We start from the raw sequence: 22,530 nt of genomic DNA, 5'->3' as shown, positions 1-22,530 counted from the left end.
AATACTATCTTTAATATATTTTTATTAAAAAGTTAATTAAATTCAAATAATAGAAAATTAAGTGTTCACATTGATTCGCATGAGACGTGTTAATGTATTTTTAATAACATTTATTATATTTAAACGTACTTATTGTTTTAAAATTTTACGGACCTTATTAATGATTTTATCTTATGTTTTTCAATACAAATATGAGTTTTTCATAATGATATCATAAGTTTTATCAGACATAATTTTTTCGAATGCCTGCACATTTTTTTTTTTTGTTATATATGCTAGAATAATTTGATTTCAGTATGTTTTCAAATACAACTCTGTACTCAGAAACAGAGTAGGTAGTTTGACATTTTTTGAAGTATGCGTTTTGTTCCGGCTTTTTCAGCTGCAATTTTATTAGTTGCATTACTTATTTTAAAGTGTTTGGTTAGTTGAGTTTAGTTTTCCAAATTGAAATATTATTAGTGGGTCTTACTTTATGGAACACATCGAAATGAAAGTAGAATTAAATTGTTTGTGACAGTGAATATATATTAATATTTTTGAAAAATATTAATATTAATAACAATAAAATTGTTCTGTGTGAAATAAGTCATTGTGATAATAATTATTAAGAAAGATATTTTAGTTTATTTAAATAAGTGAGCGCATAAAAAACCTCGTCTTTCATCGCATATCAACGCATTCAACGGGACTTGTACAAAATTTGTATCTATACCACTTCGTTTGTTGTATTTGTTTCTATTTCGCTTTACACAAGTGTATTAAACGCGACGCTTTCAATTGACTTTGTCTTTTTTCCGTGAGTCGTCGTACAGTTTGGTTGTGTCTGTCGATCGAAGTAGAGGAAAGCGGTGGTATTAAAGTATTTCTATCTGAGAACACAGAAATTTTTCTAAGTTCCATTTTGTAAGACTTGGAAAAATTTAGAACATTTCTTGCGAAAGTGAAGAAAGTATATTAATCAATTATTTTGATAAAGAATTGCCTGCGTGGAAGTTTTATAAAGTGAAATAATGAGCGTAGATGTGGCTCTTCCTCCTTCAAATGTAAGTAATATTATAATAAATTTCACAAAATTTTATGTAATTTTTATTGCACATTTTCTTGTAAATTTTTGTTTTACTTGGAAATCGAATGGGTGAAACTTAATTTCATTTTTTATATTGTGTGAAATTATAATGGATTTTTGAATAAGCGAAATTTTACTATTTTTAATATATTAACGTGTTAATTATATTTATTTTTTCACTGAAAAATAAAATATTAAATTGAACGATTTTGTTAAAATGGCGACAGGTCCACAAACAGCAACGTAAATTGCAGGCAGGCAGGCAGAAAGAAGCAAGTCAATAAAAAGTGATTTAAAAGTCTACTAAAAAAATGTGTATTTCCTACGGCAGAGGGGTTGAGGAGAGGACAAATCTATTTACTTTATAATACCAAAAAAGCAAGATTTTATATTCGCAAAAGTTTTCTTTGTACGAAAAATATTCTAAGTCATGAAAATTAGACGTAAAGGCCAACAGCAAAACAGCAAAAATTATTGAAAATTTTCTAAGTGACTGGCTGGCAGTTTCTGTCGTGGTTGGTTGTTAGCAAGCGAGAGCACACGAAAATTATTCGTTTCGATTTCGTTACTACTTTGACTGATTTTGCTTATATGCTGGTTGCTGACTGCTCTGCTGTCTGCTGGTACATAGCACCTTACTTTATTCAGCAGAGTTGAGTTCATATTTGAATGAAAATCTACGGACAGGAGTTACGACTTGTAATTTCAGAGACTGGAAATCAGAAACAGAATCAGAATCTGAATCTGGAACATCAAAATATTGCTGCAATTTGCTTTTCAATGAGTCTCAGCTGAAGCACTCACTTCACTTGGTGATTTTGCGCTGTTGCCAGGTTAACAATTTTCTAATTTAAACCTTTCAAAAATTTTCACTGTGCCACACCGACTTCTATATACACGTTCCTTTATATAGAAACATAGATATTTTTGTCAGTGAACTATTTCTTCCATGTTAATCCGTCTCTCTATATGTACTATATTAACCTTGATCGTAAAGTTCTCAAATAGAAAAAAAAAACATTTTATAAACTTCATATATTATAAATATCTCGTTATTTATTAATTATCTTGTTTATTATCAGCTTTGCAGTCGATTTCATAAGTAAATAATACTTGAAGGTTATAGTCATGATCGTCGTAACACTGTATAGTTCGGCGCATTATTTATTAAGCAAATGCTCTTCTAAGTTTTTCTCGTTTAGGTGATACTAGGATTAAAATAATATTCGAACTACTATTAGGTATAAAGTTATTTTAACAGGTTCTTGACATACTTGGGTCCCAATAATTTCAATATCGAGGTCGAGGTTCGTAATTATAAATTTTGTTCATTATATTTTTTATCCTATATATCCCGTAATAATAATGTTAATAATAGAGGTACTATAAGTGAGATAAGATTTTTACTAATCTAATCAATTATTCTTGATCATCGTTAATATTGATAATGATAATGTGATAATGTTAGGGTTTATTATTTATTTATTTTTGATTATCATATACTTCTGTAACTTTCCCTGAAATAGGGAAAATAAGAGATCCCCGTTTATTTGCTTTGTAAATTTTTTCCTATTTTGGTAAATTTTTTTAATGAAGGTCATAATAACTTATCATTATTCTCCAAGATATAAAATATATAGTATAAGAAATATAAAACATATATAAGTTGTAATTAATATATAATTTGATATTTTATGTAACATAATGTGTTATATATTATGTTGTTTAGTATTATATATTATATAATATATGTTATAATAAATTATGGCATGTTATATAATATGTCATATAACATAATATGCCATATAACTTAATATGTTATATAACAATATATCGTATAACATAATATGTATGATGGAGTATGTTATAAAAAATACAATATGCTATATAATAGAATACGTTATATAATATAATAAGTTATATAATATAAATTATAATATTTTTACAGAATATAGTAAAATATATAAAATGCAAAATATCTTAAATTATCTACATACTGTTTTAGTTTATATCATTCATTCATCCCTCTCAATCAATGGAATTCAACACTTCCAAAAGACATTTATTTATATAGAAAAGGCTTGTATATAATGTACATGTGTTACATTTGGTTATAATTCTTGGAGATCTCTGTTCTAAGCTATGTTTAGATAAAATTTAAAAGATCATGAGTTCCTAGTTTTTATTATGTAATGTATATTCCTTGGTTATAATGTAATCTGTATATTTGTTAATAATTTAAGTGAAAAATATATGTTATAGTCACATATAATTATTAACTTAAAATTTAACCCTTTTAATACTTTAATAAATATTTACAGAGAGGTTGTTTAGTATATATATATTATAATATCAATATATTATAGTTTTGTATATTAGATAATATAGGCTATGGTCTCTGCCAATACTTGCCAAATCGGTATCTCTATTGCATACTACCCACGCCTACAGTAATCATTTGATGTTTCTTTCATATATCTTATAGATAAATTTTTTTCGATTTTATTTTATTTATCTAACAAAAGCATTTGATATTGTAGAAAATCTATTTTTGAAACTCGTAATGCGTTGAATTATATACAATTTTGTGAATATATCACATTAGAACCAAATATTACAATAGATTGTTATTAATTCCTAAGAGATAGTTAGTGTTTTAAATGTTATGTGTACAATGGACATAATTTTTATATGCAAAATATGGTAAGTCATATTGCATATATGCATTTCCTCTCACATTTTTATTTGTTTTTATTTTAATAATAATCTTCTCGGTTTTGGGGTCATGAGTGTGCATAGAGAGCTTCTTCCTTCACATTTTTCAAACATTGTTTTTATTATTGAAATACATTCATTTTTATATATGTATATTAATTTTATTCTCATTTAACTAACTCATCATTTCTTTAGGTTATTTGCCCCATTTTCAGTGTTGTTGATTCATTGTTTAAATTTTGTTTCGCTTTTAACTTTTCACTTCAACAATTCACGTGTGTCTTTTAAGTTCCATGCTTCGGAGCGTTCTGTTATATTTTTTGTTTTTTTTTTTTTGTTTTGGAGAACGAAAAAAGATATATGTCTACATATTTAGATCAAAAAAAAATCTAACAATAATCGATATATAATATAATTTGTTGTATATATATCAATAATGTAATAGTAAAATGTATTCTACAATACAATACAATGACATAGTATATAGAAATTATTTAGATGTGTTGTAATGTAGCGTTCTTATTAAGTCGTTGCGGATGTAAACCTTTTTGCTTCAAAATGCAATTTTATAAATGATTTACTTTGACAACTTATGCGCAATTTTGGGTGGAAATGTGTTAGTAGGTGACTAAGATGTTTTGTATTATACCTTAAACGATAATATATAATGTATAATTTATTAAAAGATGTATGAAATAGAAATATATAGCTTTAATTTGGGATAAAAATTTCCAAAGCAAAAAAAAAAAAATCGTATTATTTTTTTTTCTCTTTACATTTGCCATGACACATTTTTTTTTGTAGTTTTCTGCTTAAAAGTCATTAACATTTCCAAAAGCGATCCAACCACGTGTTACTGTCAACAAAATCAATACACCTCCCCTCTGTTCCTCTTCCAAATATTCTATGTATAGTTTGCTTTGTTCTCAAAAGTTGTGTATTTCTGTATGAGAGACAAGAAAAAATCCAACAAATTCTGTTGTTAGGTTTATTGTTGCTGTTGTATTTGTTTTTAATTCATCACATTATTTTTTGTTATCAAATTAGTTCAAATTTCAGTAAATTGTCGTGAAAAATAAATTTAGTAGATTTTTATTAAAAACTGTTTTAAATACGAAATAAGAATCTATAATTATTAAAGTAAAATTAATTAGTTTTAATTTGTGCTGAACACGTTTTTTCATCACACGCACTTCAGATAGAATTGCTATATATATGTACATATATATTTATACAAAATTTTCCTATTAAAAATTACCCCTAAAAAGTGTATAATTTAAAATAAAGAGGCATGCTCAAGGGTGGCTTCACATCATTCAAATGTACCTCGATATGCATCTTATAATTTCGAGCATACAAACCAGCTGATGATGATGTGCTAAAGTAAATAAAGGCAAAGAACTTCGGCAGCAAAGCAACGAGACTGGTTTGACGGGGTTACATCTCATATACACACTCGAAAGAGACTTGTGCATATGTTAACATATTGTAACTAACCATACAGGTTCTTTAGTGAAGTTTTTATCCCTTCATTAGTAAATTTTCAGCACTAGTTGTTAGCATCTAGGTACACATAATGTAGATTTTTTTTTTTCGTTTTAAAATACATATGTATGTGAAATTATTTACCTCAATTAATTGCCTGTGCTAATTGTTAATGTGTTCGGTTTTCTAATCTTTTAGGAGGATAAACCACGAAATGTTGAAAATGGTGTGCAATTAAACGGTATGAGCAATGGACATCATAGCAGTAAACACAAGTCTTCCAGCAAGGATAAGCACCGCGATAAGGATCGTGATAGAGATCACAAATCTTCTAAGGAACATAAAAGCAGTAGTCGGTAAGTTTCTCTTAATTTTAATTAAAATTGATTTGTAAACAAATTTTTTTTCAAATTTCTTAAATTTTAATGTTTTTGAAATTATTGGTATTAAAATGTTTTTTGTATTTATGTTTAATTATGCTTTTCAGGGATAAGGAAAAACATAGCTCTTCTAGTAGTAAGGATAAGCATCGTGATAAGGACCGTGATGGCAAACATAGCAGTTCAAGCAGTCGCGATAAGGAACGCGATAAAAGTAAATCTAGTTCTGGCCATCATAAGAGTTCTTCGAAGGATAAAGATCGCAAAGATAGAGACCGCGATCGCGATCGTGATCGCAAAGAAAGTAAAAGCTCTAGTTCATCAAGTAAAGATAAATCAAGTTCATCCAACCATAAATCAAGTTCGTCCAGTTCACGTGATAAAGATAAGGATCGCCATCATAAAAGTTCATCATCATCTAAACATAAACATTCCAGTTCAAGCTCCTCCAGCTTAAAGAGCAATTCATCAAACAATGAAAAACCTATATATGATGGTGAGTTTATTAAGCCAGAGCCTTTATCGCAAACAAGTTCAAACGGATATGATTTTCCTATGGAAGATGTGAAGAAACAAGAGCCGTCGCCTACAGAAGGATATGATTATTATGATGGCAATCAAAAGAATGGTTATGAAGAAAAACCTAATATAAAAACAGAAATCAATTTTAACATTTCACAAGCTAGCTCTTGCGATTATTCATTATCACAATTCAGGGACGATGAGCCTTCATTCGTTATTAAAAAAGAAGCAAGCTACGATGATGACATTATGATGAAAGAAGAGGAAGAGGACGAAGATGATGACGTACCCTTAGCCATGCGTAAAAGTGTTTCTACTATAAATGGTATTGAAGATGATGATGATGATGAAGATATACCACTAGCAAAGAGAAAAGCTGCGCCAGCTGAATCAGATGATGATGACATACCTTTATTAGCACGTAAGAAGATAAAAAAAGAGCCTAAACAAGCAAAGACCAAGAAACGTCAGACTGAAGTTGAACAACCTAAACAGAAAAAAGCTAAAAAGGTCAGTAGAATTGTTTTGAATTTTGAATATTTCTATAAGTTAAAAATTATATTTAAGTCAGCGTATAAAATATTCTGCCAAAAAATATACATGTATTTCTAATTAAATCATAAAATAACAATAAAATAGAATGATAAAATAAAATAATAAAATAAAATAATAAAATAAAATAATAAAATAAAATAATAAAATAAAATAATAAAATGAAATAAATTAAATTAAATAATTAATATATAATTATTAAACATTTTTGTATAAAACATAGTAAAACATATATTATATATAGTATACAATATAACAATAATACAATTTACCTAAATATAATTTAATTAATGAAATTTTAGGCTTCAGCGACTGAAATCAAACAAGAAGTTGCTTCTCCTGTTAAACGTGGTAAAAAAGTAAAAGTCGAAGAAGAGGAAGAAGTGTGGAGATGGTAAGCTTTTTTGTATAAAATAATTTCTATTTTTTTCATTAATGGCAATGCTGTCGTCTGCTTTGACAAGCAGCTGTCACATTAAGTTTTAGTTGAGGTTATGTTGTGTATAAAAAAGTTTTGCGTAATGCATGGAAACGTAAATGGCAAAATATTTACTGTTTCCGACTTACCTTCGGAATGCTTTTTTATGTACCCATAACAATGATTTAATTCCATATATTTCTAAAACTTTCTCGACTAAAACAAATAAACGAAAGCTTGTATTGTCTAAAAAATATAGAGATAATTTAAAATTACAACATTTTAGGTGGGAAGAAGAGAAGCGTGCTGATGGTGTAAAATGGAATACATTGGAACATAAAGGACCTGTATTTGCGCCATTATATGAGCGTGTGCCTAAGAATGTCCGTTTCTTTTATAATGGTAAACCTATGGAATTGTCGGAAGAAACTGAAGAAGCAGCTACATTTTATGCAAAAATGTTAAATCACGATTATTGTACTAAGGATGTGTTCAATCAAAATTTCTTCAAAGATTTTCGTAAAAGTATGACGTCACACGAAAAAGATATCATTAAGGATTTTAACAAATGTAACTTTGAAGAAATGCACAAATATTTTGCTGCTGAGTCTGAAAAACGCAAAAATGCAACCAAAGAAGAGAAACTTGCTAAAAAATTGGAAAATGAGGCAATTATAAAGGAATATGGTATTTGTATTATAGATGGTCATAAAGAAAAAATTGGCAATTTTCGTTTGGAACCCCCTGGTCTGTTTCGTGGACGTGGAGAACATCCAAAAATGGGAATGATCAAGCGGCGCATAAGAGCAGAAGACGTATCTATAAATTGTGGTAGAGAATCTAAGGTACCAGCCCCACCAAAAGGTCATCGTTGGAAAGAAGTCCGCAATGATAATACCGTTACATGGCTTGCTTCCTGGATAGAGAATGTGCAAGGTCAGGTAAAGTACATTATGTTAAATCCCTCATCTAAGCTGAAGGGTGAAAAGGATCATGTGAAGTACGAAACAGCACGGCGACTAGCACAATCAATTGATAAAATACGTAGCACATATCGCGATGAATGGAAATCAAAAGAAATGCGTGTACGTCAACGTGCTGTCGCATTATACTTTATCGATAAACTTGCTTTGAGAGCAGGTAATGAAAAGGATGAAGACCAAGCCGATACAGTGGGTTGTTGTTCTTTGCGCGTTGAACACGTACAGTTGCATAAGGAGTTGAATGGGAAGGAAAATGTCGTAGTATTCGATTTCCTGGGTAAAGATTCAATTCGTTACTACAATGAAGTAGAAGTAGAGAAACGTGTCTTTAAAAATTTGGAACTGTTTATGGAAAATAAAAAAAAAGGAGATGATTTATTTGATCGCTTAAACACACAAGTTCTTAATGAGCATCTTAAGGAGTTAATGGATGGTAAATATTAATAATTAATGTTAATATATCTATTATATATTTATATATGTTGATTAAAAATTAACCAATTACTTTTTATTATTTAAGGTCTCACTGCCAAAGTTTTTCGTACGTACAACGCCTCCATTACCCTTCAGAATCAACTTGATCTTTTAACAGACCCTGACGCAACTGTGCCAGAAAAACTACTAGCTTATAATCGCGCAAATCGTGCTGTTGCTATACTTTGTAACCATCAACGTTCAGTACCTAAAAGTCATGAAAAATCAATGGAAAACTTAAAAGATAAAATACGTGTCAAACGTGAAGCTCTAGATGACTGTGAAGCTGAATATAATGTAAGTATAAAAAGTATATTATATTAACGAAAATAAGTATATTAAATATTTTAATTGCTATGTAGGATCTTAAAAAAGCGGCAAAACGTGGTTCAGTTAAAGAAAAGGTGATGGCAGATAAAAAAGGAAAACAGTTGGAACGCCTTAAAGAACAACTGAAGAAATTAGAATTACAAGAGACTGATAGAGATGAAAACAAAACTATTGCTTTAGGCACATCTAAACTTAATTATCTCGACCCTCGTATTTCAGTAGCATGGTAAGTAATTTCATCAAATGTTATAATACAGTAATCGTCCAACTAATGAGAGGTGTTTTGCACAGTCGATTCGTTAATTCGAAAAATTTCTTTTTAATTTTATACTTTTTTGTGTTTAAATTTTGTATGCTTGTAAGTCTTATTATAAAATCATGACTTTGGGGAAATGTATATTATTTTCTTAAATCCAGTATGAAAATATGTAGTGTTTCAACGATAGATTCCTATACATGTGTTTTTTCTGCAGTGTTTGTTTAATCATTGATTTGTGATAAATTTTTTATATTGAATTATGCATTGGACATTCGTTATGTTGGACAACTACTCAAGTAATTTGTATACGTATTTATATTTTATATAATATATAATATATTGTGTATTATATACTATAATATTATATGATACGCATTTTTTTAATATTATATGACTGTTGATTGTTTTATTTTGTTTTTATAGGTGCAAGAAGCACGGTGTACCCATTGAGAAGATTTTTAATAAGACACAACGCAATAAATTTATGTGGGCTATACATATGGCCGATGAAAACTACCGTTTTTAAAGAAAGTAAGGAAAACATCAATACAACCCCTAAAATCCCACCACACTATTTCGACGGCAACATAAGTCCTTTACACAGGCGTACACACACAACTTATAGGATTATGTGTATACCATAATAACACAATACTAGTAGATAATATTAAAAAGCGAAGATTATTTAATTTCTGTGTGAAAGGAACCAAAAACACTCTATAGATCAATTTTTTTATATAATTATTTTTATATTTATAAAAAAAAACTTTAGTTTAATTTTTCGTAGTTTTTATAAAATTATTAAAATTTAAAAAAAATGGTTTTAAAAATATCAATGGAACCACATGCTATATGTGTTCCATAGTTCAATTCGTAATGTAAAAATTACAAAAAAAAAAAATACAATAGATATTGTAATAATTTTAATTTATGAAATTTTTTATAATTTCATATATCTGCAACATATTATTTATTATATAAATACTTTTAGACACAAAACTATCATAAACTTGTAAATTTTATACAAAACAAATTGAAATTATTGTTATTCATAGTTTATTCAATTATTCATCCATTATTTTAGATTTATGTTTAATTAAATTTAGAGCAATTGTAAATATACACAAAGCCACGTTAATATGCAATTCTACGGCCTATAAATTCATTATTTTTTTTAACCGCATTAAGACATTTGTGATTTGATAAATCTAGGGTGTTGAGCGGCTTTTTTTTCTGTGCAATTATGAATAAAATAAGATAAATGTTTTTCATTATTTTAACAACATTCAAATATAATGATTACTCAAAATTATATTCAAATTAATATTAAAAAACAAACTATTTTAATATTTTAGTTTTATATATTCTAATCAATAAGATTGATGCGTTTCCTTTAAATGTAATTTCTAGAAATGAATTTTGAAATTAACCGAACATATATCTAATAAAAACATACCTTCTTATTATGAAATAGTATTAAATGTAAGAATGATTATTATGCAACATATAGAAGCATTAATGTAATTCAAAATAAATTTGAATAAATTTACATACATAATTACCATAACTATTTAATGGATTTTATTTCGAATAATATTTAAATAATTTATATTTTTATACAAGTAATACTGCTGCTTGGGTGGGCAGCGAATATATTTAGATATAAAGAAAAATTAAACTATCTATTATTAGGAAGCAATAATAAAAAATTAAGTTAAAGATCATACTAAGAGTTGTGTTTGTTAGCGTAGTTCACCATTGGAATTGAGAAAGCAACTACATATATGGATAACAATCATTACAAAAATTGATAGGAGTGGATGATTAAGGGAAATTAAATGGGATATTACGGGAAAAGTAAAATGATCCATCAAAATGCATTTGTAAAACCTTAACATATTACTTATGTAGTATCAAACAGTTCATTCTGTATGATAGCCCAATAAATGGAGAAAGAAATACAAACGTCTGGACTTTTGTTGCAACCACTTTTTTTATTATTTGAACTTTGTTGTTTTTGTTTTATTTTATTAAGCAGGTATGAGACTGGTTCAAGTTATAAAATTTATAATTTATAAACGATCAGAATGTTTCATATTGAAATTCTTGGATTCCGATTAATATGATAGTATGTCATTCTTTGCAAAAAATAATTATTTTTGCTTATAATTTAAATGTTTGTGAGCATAAACATTATTATGTTCCAGCAAAAATTTAATCGGTTTGGAACTATGAGATGATGCATGCCGAAAGTTGAAGGGAATTGTGACTAAAATAGTGTAACCGAAGAATTATCTTTGTAAACAGCACAGTTTGAGTTTAGTTCCTGTGAGGTTAACTTTTTAAGAAAAATAGTTATTAATCTTAAGAAATTATAATATATATGATAAATATTATGGAAGATAATTTATTTCAATAGGAATGTCTTGCATTTGATTTACAGTGAATCAATAAAAATTACTCGCAGACAATATAATTTAATTTTTAACATTAAGAGAAAATTAATATCTGAGAGCTTGAAAGGAGAATAATATCTCTTGGTTACAATATACATTTCAATTTTTACCAAGCGAGATGTTGAATATATAACTTACGTTTCTAATGGCATCGTATTTATGTCCCGGAACTACTTTTGTTTTAAGTTTATTAAAATCACAACATCTAATTGAGAGTTAATAACTTCGATTTAATGATTATATTTTTAAGACTTGTTGGAAATACATTTTTAACACCAAACATTTTTACATTCATTAAATTAAGTAAATCGATTATTTATTTATGTACTTCTGTTTCTGAAAGAAGTTTTAAATAATAGAATAAAATCAAAAATGCTTTTCTCGATTTATCAGTTATTCTATCAAATTATGTTTTCTAAACAATATTTAGTTGCAATTTAAGATCGATAGTATTACAAAAATAGTGGTTACGCATAAGTGTTTAGTGAAAACGGAATAAGATAAAAGTTCACTTTGCATAGACATATATTTTGCATTGAATAAATTATATACAAAAAAACCGAATTAAATTTTTAACAATTAATCGTGTTTACGTTTATTATATAATTTAAAACCATATTTAAAATTTTTTAGGTGGGTGGTGAGTTTTATTGGTCAATTTTTTTTATAGTTTCTAATTACTTTTGAAATTATAGATAAGCGATTCAATAGAATAATACTTATCACCAAATAGAATAATATTTACTGTATGTATAAGTAACTTTATTATTATAATTATTATGATGCTGTTATTATTAAAAATATTAAATAAAAACAATATTGTTAAACATAAATAAACATGAAATGTAAAAGAATGAGAGCTGCCACAAAATGATTGTTTTTTCAAAATTCGCCAAAATAACGAAAAAGTACAGTACGGATAAAAACCTAAAAAATGTATATTACAAACAAAAGATTATGTTGTTGTCAAAAATATATGTAAATAATAGCTGGTGTGAGGTGGTATTGTATTGGGTTATCAGGGAACTTGATGCTTTGTAATAAAAATTTTAATAAAACAATAATATTGATAAACAGAACGTGAAATTTTCTTCAACATATCAGAAAAAACATTTATTTATACGAGGAAATAACAAAAACATCAGAGAAATCACATATCTGACAATGAAAAGTAAAACTACACCCACAAGTAAGAAGAAACGATAAGCAGAGGCCAGCTGAATGAGGCAGATATACAGAAACAGTCAATGACGTTATATTAGCAGATAGTTGGATAGTTTGTTTGCTAAACAAATACAAAACTAAAAATAGAAAAACGAATAAATCAAATACAAAAATATAATACTAATTAGAAGACGTGGTGTAATGAATAACGAAAGGGGAATAATGACTACAACAAGTACCATGCTAGATGCGATACCAACAATTTCGGCGGCAGTGTCCAGTTCATCGATTTCAAATGTTGTAGACATGCAAAGCAGTAACAACGCAGTTGACGGCATAAGTGGCGATGGTACTAATTATAACATTGTACAAATAGTGCAGCAAAAATTTAAGGACAATGAAAAGGTTTTGTCGGTAGGTGGTTGATGGCGAATTGATTTTAATTCAATTAACTAATACTATTGTTACAAATATAGGTTTTCGAAGCATATCAAATTGTTGGACAAGAACATAGAAGTTGTCTTTTGACCTTGGTGGTGTCAGTTGCGGGTGGAACTTACGCTGTTTTTTCTCTACCAACGGCACGTTTGCCGCCACGTAACATTGTTGATTTAAATATTGATAAGATATTTCCACTGAATGAAAATTTTCAAATGAGTACAGGTAAATGCGAATAACTTAAAATCAAATAAATAAAGTGATGCAGGCAATATGTTTTGATTTTTAGATAAAAAAGGCTCTATATCGGAATTACAATTTGAGCTGTGTAACAAATTCTCAGATGAACCACCTGTCAAATTTTTCTACTACCCCATTATTACAGTTGCGGGCGTTTCAAATTTTGAGACTTTTCATGCCCAAGTCGTAAACGCTAAAAAATCTATGTCACACTCTACAGCAATATCGGAAAGTGTGTTCAGTTTCAATTGGATAAATGATTACAGACAAATTGGTGAAGTAAAACAAGAACTTAAACGCCGTGAAAATGAATATATTATTTTTAAAGATTTTTCGTAAGTAAATTACACAAAAATTTCATTAATATAAATATATAAATTGCGGTTTGTAGAATTTATTGCGCTACTTGGAACGTTAATAATAAGTCTTACTCCGAAAGTCCGTTGTATATGTGGCTATCAGCTTGTGAGTCTCCACCAGATATATATGCCATTGCTTTGCAAGAATTAGACACTTCAGCCAAAGCAATAACCTTTAGTGAAAATCGTCCTGATGCGCTATGGATGTAAGATTTATAATGTCACTTATCACACTATACGATAAAATATTATTTTTCCAGCAACAAAATGCTCGAAAGTGTACACAAAGAAGCTGAATATGAAGAGTTGACAACGGTGCGTTTAGTAGGCATGATGTTAACGGTTATTGTGCGCAAACAAATACGTCCATATATAGCGCGTTGCAGGGTGAAATCAGTGGCACGGGGTGTATTTAATACTCTTGGTAATAAAGGAGGGGTAGCAGTTAGTATTCAACTAAACGAGGGCAACATCTGTTTTGTGAATTCACATTTAGCAGCACATTTAGCCTTTGTAGATGTACGAAATGAAGACTACGCCGGAATTGTTAAAGGATTAATATTTGATGATGATCTTAGACGAACTATCAATGACCATGAGTAATATAAAATTGATTGCTAATAAAATTATATTATTTTATTATAAAATTTTTTAGTCATATTTTCTGGATTGGAGATTTGAATTATCGAATCGAAGAACCTCCTGGATTACAATTACCTATGCCACGTTCAGCACCTAATGCCTATGAAGTACTTCTGAAACATGATCAATTGATACAAGAAATGCGCAAAGGCAATTGTTTTAATGGTTATACTGAAGGCCCCATTAAATTTAGACCGACTTATAAATATGATGTAGGCACAGATAATTTTGATAGCAGGTTAATATACAGTTTATGCTTATTATAAATCTTAAGGAAATATTAATTAAGTTAATTGTGGTTTTAATATAATAGTGAAAAACAGCGTGCGCCTGCTTACTGTGATCGCGTACTATGGAAGGGTTCGCGTATAGAGCAATTAGCATACGATAGTGTGATGGAAATACGTTTAAGTGATCATAAACCTGTTTATGCCATATTTAGAGTAAAGGTATTGTTATCGATTTGTAATGTTACACACGTTGTTTATTTTAGTTTTGTTTAATTTCTATTCAAGATTAAAACAAGAGATGAAAAACTTTATAAACGTATACACGAAGAAGTTCTGAAGCTCGTAGATAAGCGTGAGAATGAAAATCAGCCGCAAATTACTGTAGAGAAAACTGTCATTGACTTTGGTTTGGTGAGATTTAATGAAGTAGCAGTAAGCGATTTTACTGTTTCTAACTCCTGCTCAATGAAAGTTGATTTTATGTTTAAAGTAAAGGATCCACCTCTTAATGACATTTGTGAAAAATGGTTACAAGTAGAACCTAAATCAGAAACTTTGATTACAGGTGAGCTAAATAATAAATGAATAAATTAATTTATGTATATGTTATCTAATTATAATATACTATAATTAAATGCGACAGATGCTACAAAGAGCATACGTGTGAAACTATTGGCTGATGTGCGTTCAATAACAGGATTGTTGAAAAAAATACGAACCACAATTTGGAAGTTTGATTTTGATATATTAATTTTACATGTCAAAAATGGACCAGATATTTTTATTACCGTAACTGGCGAGTACAAACCAAGTTGTTTTGGCTTATCTATGGAAACGTTATGTCGAACAGATCGACCATTATGTGAATACACGCAGGCAGAAATGAAAGATCTTGTAAGTTTTATTGATTATAATATCAATTCTTAATATCTAATGAGCACAATTTTTATTTATTAAAAAATCGAATATTTCACTTACTTGTTAACGTACTGATCAATAAAATGACTACTCAATGAAATGACTATTAAACAAAATAACTACCCAAATCAATGATTACTCGATAAAATGACTATTAGATGAATGATGAAAACCCGGAGTATCGCGTTACTATGCCTCGTGAATTCTTTTTACTCATTGATTTTATACACAAACAAGGGAACAAATCAGAAGGTGCATTTGATTCTCTAGAATACAAACATGCAAAAACCGTACAGTTCAATGATATACGTGACTGGTTGGATACTTGGTCGAGCAATGAATTTCGTAAGTAATAATAGAATGCCATGTATGTGATTCACTTTGTAAATATATATTTGAAATATTTCAGCTGGAACCCCGCATGCTGCTGCGGAGGCGTTACTTATGCTTTTAGATTTACCAGAAACTCCTTTACTAGATCCTTTTGTTGAAGATCTTTTACAAACTAATACTGCGGCTGAAGCAATGGAGCTGATAGCATTGCTAAGCTCACCTAAAAGAAATGTTTTTGTGCACTTGTGTATGTTTCTACGTGAAGGCATTGAACAAAAATATTACAAACTACAAAATGTTGGTACGTTTAATATATTTGATATAAAAATCACTATATAGAGATCGGTTTTTGAACAGTAATTATTTTATTTGTTAAATTATTGTGTTTTTGGCTGACCATACACCTATTGCGAGTATTGAGAAATACTCAACATTTGCGATCTTTCAAATTGTTTCTGGAATTTTATTGTTTGTAAATAATATGTTAAATTGCAAGTGCCATGAGAACTTGTTGATTGCTGTATATAAAGTGCCAATCTCTCCAAATCAAGACAGCCAATTGAAGACAGTTCTTGACTCCAGCCAAAAACTGTCAAGTTGCCCTAAGTACAGTTAATTACATTGTTGCAAAGTTATGAGTGTATAGTTGATTTAAGATCATTACGGATTTATGTTCTGTAACCATTCATCTGCAAAGACAATAAGGTGCAGGGTGAACCTATCAACAGGGGGTAATATCAAGCACATTAAGCAAATATCATTTCATTCATAGATATTAATAAAAGGTTAAAAAATTTTTAATATATATATAAATTTTTTCACTGTATTCCAGCAACTGTATTTGGACGCGTATTGTTACGTAGGAATTCTAGTTTTAAGGATTATGTTAGGGATACGCGCTGTCGTGAATTTATGCTTCGATTTATTAGCTCCGATATGGGTACATTGTCAAACGCGACGGAGTTGTCTGCGGCTGATACTAATGGTGCAGTTGGCGGTGCTGTTGATTTAATTTAAGTAAAAAATGGCGAAATAAATATATATATTATTTTTAGGTTTAATTTATTGATCAAATTTGTTATAAGCTAAGTTATTTGTTATCATACTAAATTCATAGAATTTAGTTACAATAGTAATTAATCGTTTCGTTAACTTTTTTAAGTTATATGCAACGATTAGTTAGTTTTAAGCTTAAACAATATATACACATATTCCATTTTAATTTTGCAATTATATGTAAAAAATGTATTTATTTACAAATTAGTTTTTGTATATTTAAGTTGTTGTTATAAATGTGCTATATTTAACATGTTGTGCTTGTTAAACTAACGTGCGCGCTTAAAATTTTATATAAGAATAAATAAAATTCTTCAAAATGAACCTGCTTAAGCATTTGTGAAGGCCTAAAAATTGATCAAGGCATATGCAGTTCTAAAGATTCGTAATTGTTCATATAATAAAATAATTAGTCATTATTATGATAAAAATACTATAATTTGGTAATAAATTTAATTGGTTGAAAGCAGACAAATTTGAAAAATAGATTTTTATTTCATAACAAATTTCTATTTTAGTTTAAATGAGTGATGCTACCTATTTATTTTAATTTTATTTTCTATTAAAATATAAAAAACTCCAAAATAAAACTCAAGTGATTGCTGTTAGCTTTTGTAAGGGAAAGATTTAAATAATGAGGTAAAATAATAAAATAAGAAACATTGTTATATAGTAAGAGCCGGGCCTTTATTTGTGCTTAAGTGGGCTTTTTGGGACACAAGGCCGCCACTCCAACCTATACCTATACCTATATAGTAAGAAGTTATAGCAGATTTCGAAAGGCAATTACTGTTATTCCTTATATGTTAAAGGCAGTTAGTATCCTGTTTAATACAAGGTAGATAAGCAAAAAATAATTGCAAATATGATTGGTTCTAAAAGTAGTGGTGTTTTCGTATAGGAGCCAATTATTATTAAAGATCAAATGTGAGTGATAACTCTTACGAAGTTTCAACGTATGCAAGATATACCAAGCACTCTTCTTTAGTAACAACGGGCTTACTGGGGCTACAAAAATTACATAAATCTATAAAAATTAAAAATAAAGGAACAAATGACTAAAGTTATTGAAGAAGTTAAACTAGTGATAATAGCAATATCATATCCTAGTTTGCATGAAACAAAATGGTATGAATCAAATGCTCCTCGGGGAGGTATGCAGATCTGAGGTCAATTATTGCTTAGTCTGATGAAGTGATAAACAATAATCTAGTCAAGGTGTAGAGAGGGGTTTTGAAGAAACCTCGAGTTAAAAAAGAGTATAAGTGCTTAAGTGCACTAGCTCAAAACACCTTCAACATAATAATTAGATAATATTATAAAATTAATGTTTTCAAATGAGATTATAAATGTAAGAGATTTTTCATTTAATGAACCATGTAAAGTTGTGCCAGCCTCTATTATTATTATTCTTTCCTTGAGAAAGTTATAACTAAGAAAATACAAGCGTTGCGTTTGTCACTCTAATACAAACTACCTCTATATGTCTTGGATTCTTGCAAGTGTTCTGAGATGTTTGCTGTGATTAATTCAATACTTTTATTTTTATTGATTTAGTCTGACTTAGTATTCTACTAAACTTTAGGAAGCCGTTGCAATATATCAGTAGGAATAAGAAGCTATGATTGGTCCTTAATATTGACAAACGATCCCAGAATGTAGAGCCAATCGAGTAAGTAGTTATAGTTGAAGAAAACAAAAAGATATTTTTATATTTTTTTCAAAAAGAATCATAAAAGTCTTTGTTGGTTCATTTTATTGTGCATTTTATTCACAATAATTATTATATATTACAGTATTTCTCCGTTTGGCTTGTTATGATATTCGATAAGCTGGTTTATTAATTAAAGGCCATTATTTGATTTGAAATCATATTCTGAACTTTTTTCTCCATTTCTCAGAATTAGCGGCTATGCTTTTCTATATATTGCTAATTGTAATATTAATCGAATTTATACTCATAACGGTTAGTCCCTCTTCTGAATCCTTCTGAATCACTTTCTCTGAATCCGCACGAATGACTTGCTAAAAGACCCTAGAATAGATTCGGCCAAAAAATACATAAGGGACAGACCTCTGAAGCTACATGCGAAAACCGACAGGCTGCCCTATCTAATCTCAGAATAATCTGTAGCCGCACGGGGCGGTACGCAAATCTTAGATCAGTCAATGAATAATCACGAAGCTTATGAAGAATACACAAATTACTCAGTGAGATGTGTGGGACTCTGGGTGGGAGCCCCTACCTATCAAAGAGTAAAAGTGTCCAGATGCACTAACTCGGAAAAGGCTCAACATAATAATTAATATTTAAAAAACAAAGTATTTTTTAAAACTTGATATATGAAAAAGTTTTTCACTAATTATTTTTATAATGACTATTCTATTAGAATTGAATAGAATTTTCCCCAAGACTATGTCAATGCGTTAATTTTAACTCAGATTCGGGTAAGCTTTCCCATTATTTTCCTACAATAACACATATTTCGGCATTGCCTTTGCCTCGCTTGTCTTTAGTTGCATGCAATCCTAAAAGAGATCAACAGCAGCATCGACAATGGGCACAACAACAACAAGTGCTTGATGAAATGAGCTTCCACAAGACGAAGACATTTTGTTGCGCTCCAAATGTGAAGTGTGACTTGTTCTTTTTCTTGTTGCTTTGCAGCCTCAATTTCCGCTTCCGTTGTTCAGCAATTTTTAGTGCCGTACATTTTTCATGTTAACGTGTTTATTTGCAAGACTTTAAATTTCGTTTCTTGCTGCTCGTTTACAAAGTAATTCATTTTTTTTGGGAGTAAAATTTTTTTTATTTAATTTTTTCTTCACAGCTAGAAACTGTGCTAAATACGTGGGCAAATTAGACGAATTGTCACATTCCAAGCGTGCAAGTACTCACGGCTACGAGGTGGAAAAGTGTTAATAAAACGGATGTCTCCAATGTATTTTCCCTGTTCTCTGTTCTGTGAAAAGTGTCGTGCGATACTTGTGAGGGGAAGATAAGCTGCTTGATTACGTGTCAGAGCTCTTAAAATATAACTGTTAAATAATTAAAAATGTAAATGTGGTGTAACAACATCAACTCATTAATACATGAAGACATTAAAATATGTTACGCAAGTTTAATTACGCGAAAGTACGGGAAAATGAAATGCCTAATTACTTTGTGTGGAACATTAAATGACAGTCCCTCAGTTAAATAATCTTGAAGATTAAATGAAATTCATACACGGAATGATTTTATAATTTTGTTGGAGTTATGGAAGAGATTAGATTAAAGACATGAATATAAAGAAATAATTACTGAGAAAACAATAGAGAACAGAATTTAAAAGAATTATTAGTTCCTTAAATAATTTACTCTCTGATAGTGATTCCTCTGTGTATAGAAAACTCCCAATAAAGAATCTTTAAGGTTACCTTATAATTGATCTGTAAAACCAAAAACAAGTTGTGTTTTACAATAAGATACAAAATTTAGTTAAATTTTTCCCAGAAAGGTGTTCGGGAAAGAGGCAGCATCTGTACCCATATAATACCAACATTCAGTATTATATAAAAATAAAAAATCCTAATATACAAGCACACTTTTTCAACTCACTCCACACTTTCTTCTGTCTATAAATCGACTTCGGAAATCGGATACTTGTATTTATCAAAGCATTCGGTTGGTTTTTTTCTCCTACATAGGAGTATATAATCAAAAAGGTTTTTGAGTAAAATTTGTAGGGTGGAGCTTCTTCAAATGCACATACCTAACTACTTATACCTTATGAAAGTTGTAATCACTTCAAGCATAACTTAAATATTTTTAAGCAATTTGCAAGTACTTTAAAAGAGTTATAAAGCAGGATAAAGCATTTTTGTCAGTAATTAAATAATTTAAAATCAAACTGAATTAAATTTTCTTTAACCTACAACCTCTTGTTATAAAACTATAGCGTTTTATAGATATTTTTTTTGATATTTAAAATGTTAGGTTAGGTTACGTTTAACTGATTGGTACCAAAATACCAAGCAAACATTCCCGTTTCCTTTTATAACGGTTAGACACATGCTCGATAGAATTATGGTTCTATTAACAGCTGCATATCCACTTTGTGCCTTTTACTCGGGTTAGAGTGTTTCTCTAAGTCCGATTTCTTTAATGAAAGATAGTTAGAGACTATCTTTTCAAGTCTTAAATCTTTATGATCCACGAAATACGCTCCTAGGTGTTTATGACGTTTGTGCATCAGTGTCGGTCGTTCCCCAAGAACATGGTATGTAGTTTCTCTCCCTTTTCTACAGTAACTGTAGCCTGAGTTGGATTGAATAACTTCGATAGGTGATTATTCAATCTACAGTGACCGGTCAATATTAAATCCCGTATAATAATGATCCCGTAATAGGTTAGGTCATATTTTGTTGCACTACTACTATATTTTAACTTTAGCATTAAATAGAAGGTGACTTCGAGTGACTTCGACTCAGGACATGTTTAGCAAAGTACTTCATTAGTTACGTGCAATTAAGGGCATGTATGATATGAATTATCTTAATAATCTATATTAATTAACGAAATTAGAATTTTCTGTAATAATTTCTTAATGAATTGAACATTCATATAATTGACTACAAGTGGATGTAAATCAGTTTATCTAAGTACTACGTTATATATTGCTTCCTTAAAGAAAATTTAGCCACAATGTGAAAATAAACTGAAGTTTGAGTAAACTTTACTTTATAAATAATCAAGTTGGAAAAATCAAGCTGGAATTAATAACGGATGGAACTTTATTTCAATTGTAATAGCTTTCATGTCCGCACAAAGTACTTTACCTGCGAAAGGATTAAAATGATTTATTAAGTTTATTTTGCAGTTTGTCGCTTTTTGTTTTAATCTCTCCTGCTACTTTTATATTGAAATAATTCTGTTAGTTATTTTAAGAGTCTATAAATTGTTTCTACTTATTATTTTATTATTGTGAAAAGAAAATATCACTTCCTGCTGTCGTTTAATATGAAATCCTTTTAGCTGCTATTAATTTATTGTTAACCAACGAAGCAATTTTCATATCCGCTCGTTAAATAAGTGAGAAAACTTTGTCTTTAGCATGGAAGTTAATTTAAAGTTTTCCCATTCCTTTCAACATGCTCTTTCAGTTACGCAGATACTCCTGAAAATGTGCAGCATAGTTCTAATTCGGGCTCCAGTAGCATATGCCTGACTCTGTGCAGCACATACATACAGTGTTTCTTTGGGTATGAACTGCACCTCATTTCTGAATTTTCTTGCTGACTTTAGACTTCACGAAAAACTTGGGCTATTGCTTTTCTTAACAGAAATTTTAAATTTCTTGCTTTTATTAATTTTACGCTTGTTGCGCTGCACTTCCACCTGATATCCTTTCAACTTACTTAAGGCATCGCATGAAGTGTATAAAAATAAATTAAGGAGACGAAGGAAACATGGAAAATATTTCAGAAATTGGCATGTTGATGTCACATAATTGCACCACAAGCTG

General features: G+C 29.3%; 2 protein-coding genes across 2 annotated transcripts; both read left to right on the top strand.

Moving 5' to 3' along the window:
• Nucleotides 1-375: 375 nt before the first annotated feature.
• LOC119671646 (DNA topoisomerase 1) lies at nucleotides 376-9,935 on the top strand. The gene is made up of 8 exons (XM_038082382.1): nucleotides 376-1,046; nucleotides 5,468-5,625; nucleotides 5,757-6,681; nucleotides 7,026-7,117; nucleotides 7,428-8,557; nucleotides 8,645-8,895; nucleotides 8,961-9,154; nucleotides 9,611-9,935. The coding sequence occupies exons 1-8, from the start codon at nucleotides 1,014-1,016 to the stop codon at nucleotides 9,711-9,713; spliced, it is 2,886 nt and encodes a 961-aa protein (XP_037938310.1). The 5' UTR covers nucleotides 376-1,013; the 3' UTR covers nucleotides 9,714-9,935.
• Nucleotides 9,936-12,635: 2,700 nt separating this feature from the next.
• On the top strand, nucleotides 12,636-17,168 carry LOC119671647 (type II inositol 1,4,5-trisphosphate 5-phosphatase). The gene is made up of 12 exons (XM_038082383.1): nucleotides 12,636-13,221; nucleotides 13,284-13,470; nucleotides 13,535-13,820; nucleotides 13,877-14,050; nucleotides 14,105-14,443; nucleotides 14,500-14,724; nucleotides 14,800-14,935; nucleotides 15,002-15,281; nucleotides 15,360-15,610; nucleotides 15,793-15,979; nucleotides 16,044-16,268; nucleotides 16,800-17,168. The coding sequence occupies exons 1-12, from the start codon at nucleotides 13,009-13,011 to the stop codon at nucleotides 16,982-16,984; spliced, it is 2,688 nt and encodes an 895-aa protein (XP_037938311.1). The 5' UTR covers nucleotides 12,636-13,008; the 3' UTR covers nucleotides 16,985-17,168.
• The last annotated feature ends 5,362 nt before the right edge of the window (nucleotides 17,169-22,530 follow it).

This window comes from Teleopsis dalmanni, chromosome 1 (genome assembly GCF_002237135.1).
Source record: "Teleopsis dalmanni isolate 2A chromosome 1, ASM223713v2, whole genome shotgun sequence".
NCBI classification, from domain to species: domain Eukaryota; kingdom Metazoa; phylum Arthropoda; class Insecta; order Diptera; family Diopsidae; genus Teleopsis; species Teleopsis dalmanni.
The sequence above is the reverse complement of the archived record's forward strand: the minus strand, read 5'-3'. Positions and strand labels throughout refer to the sequence as shown.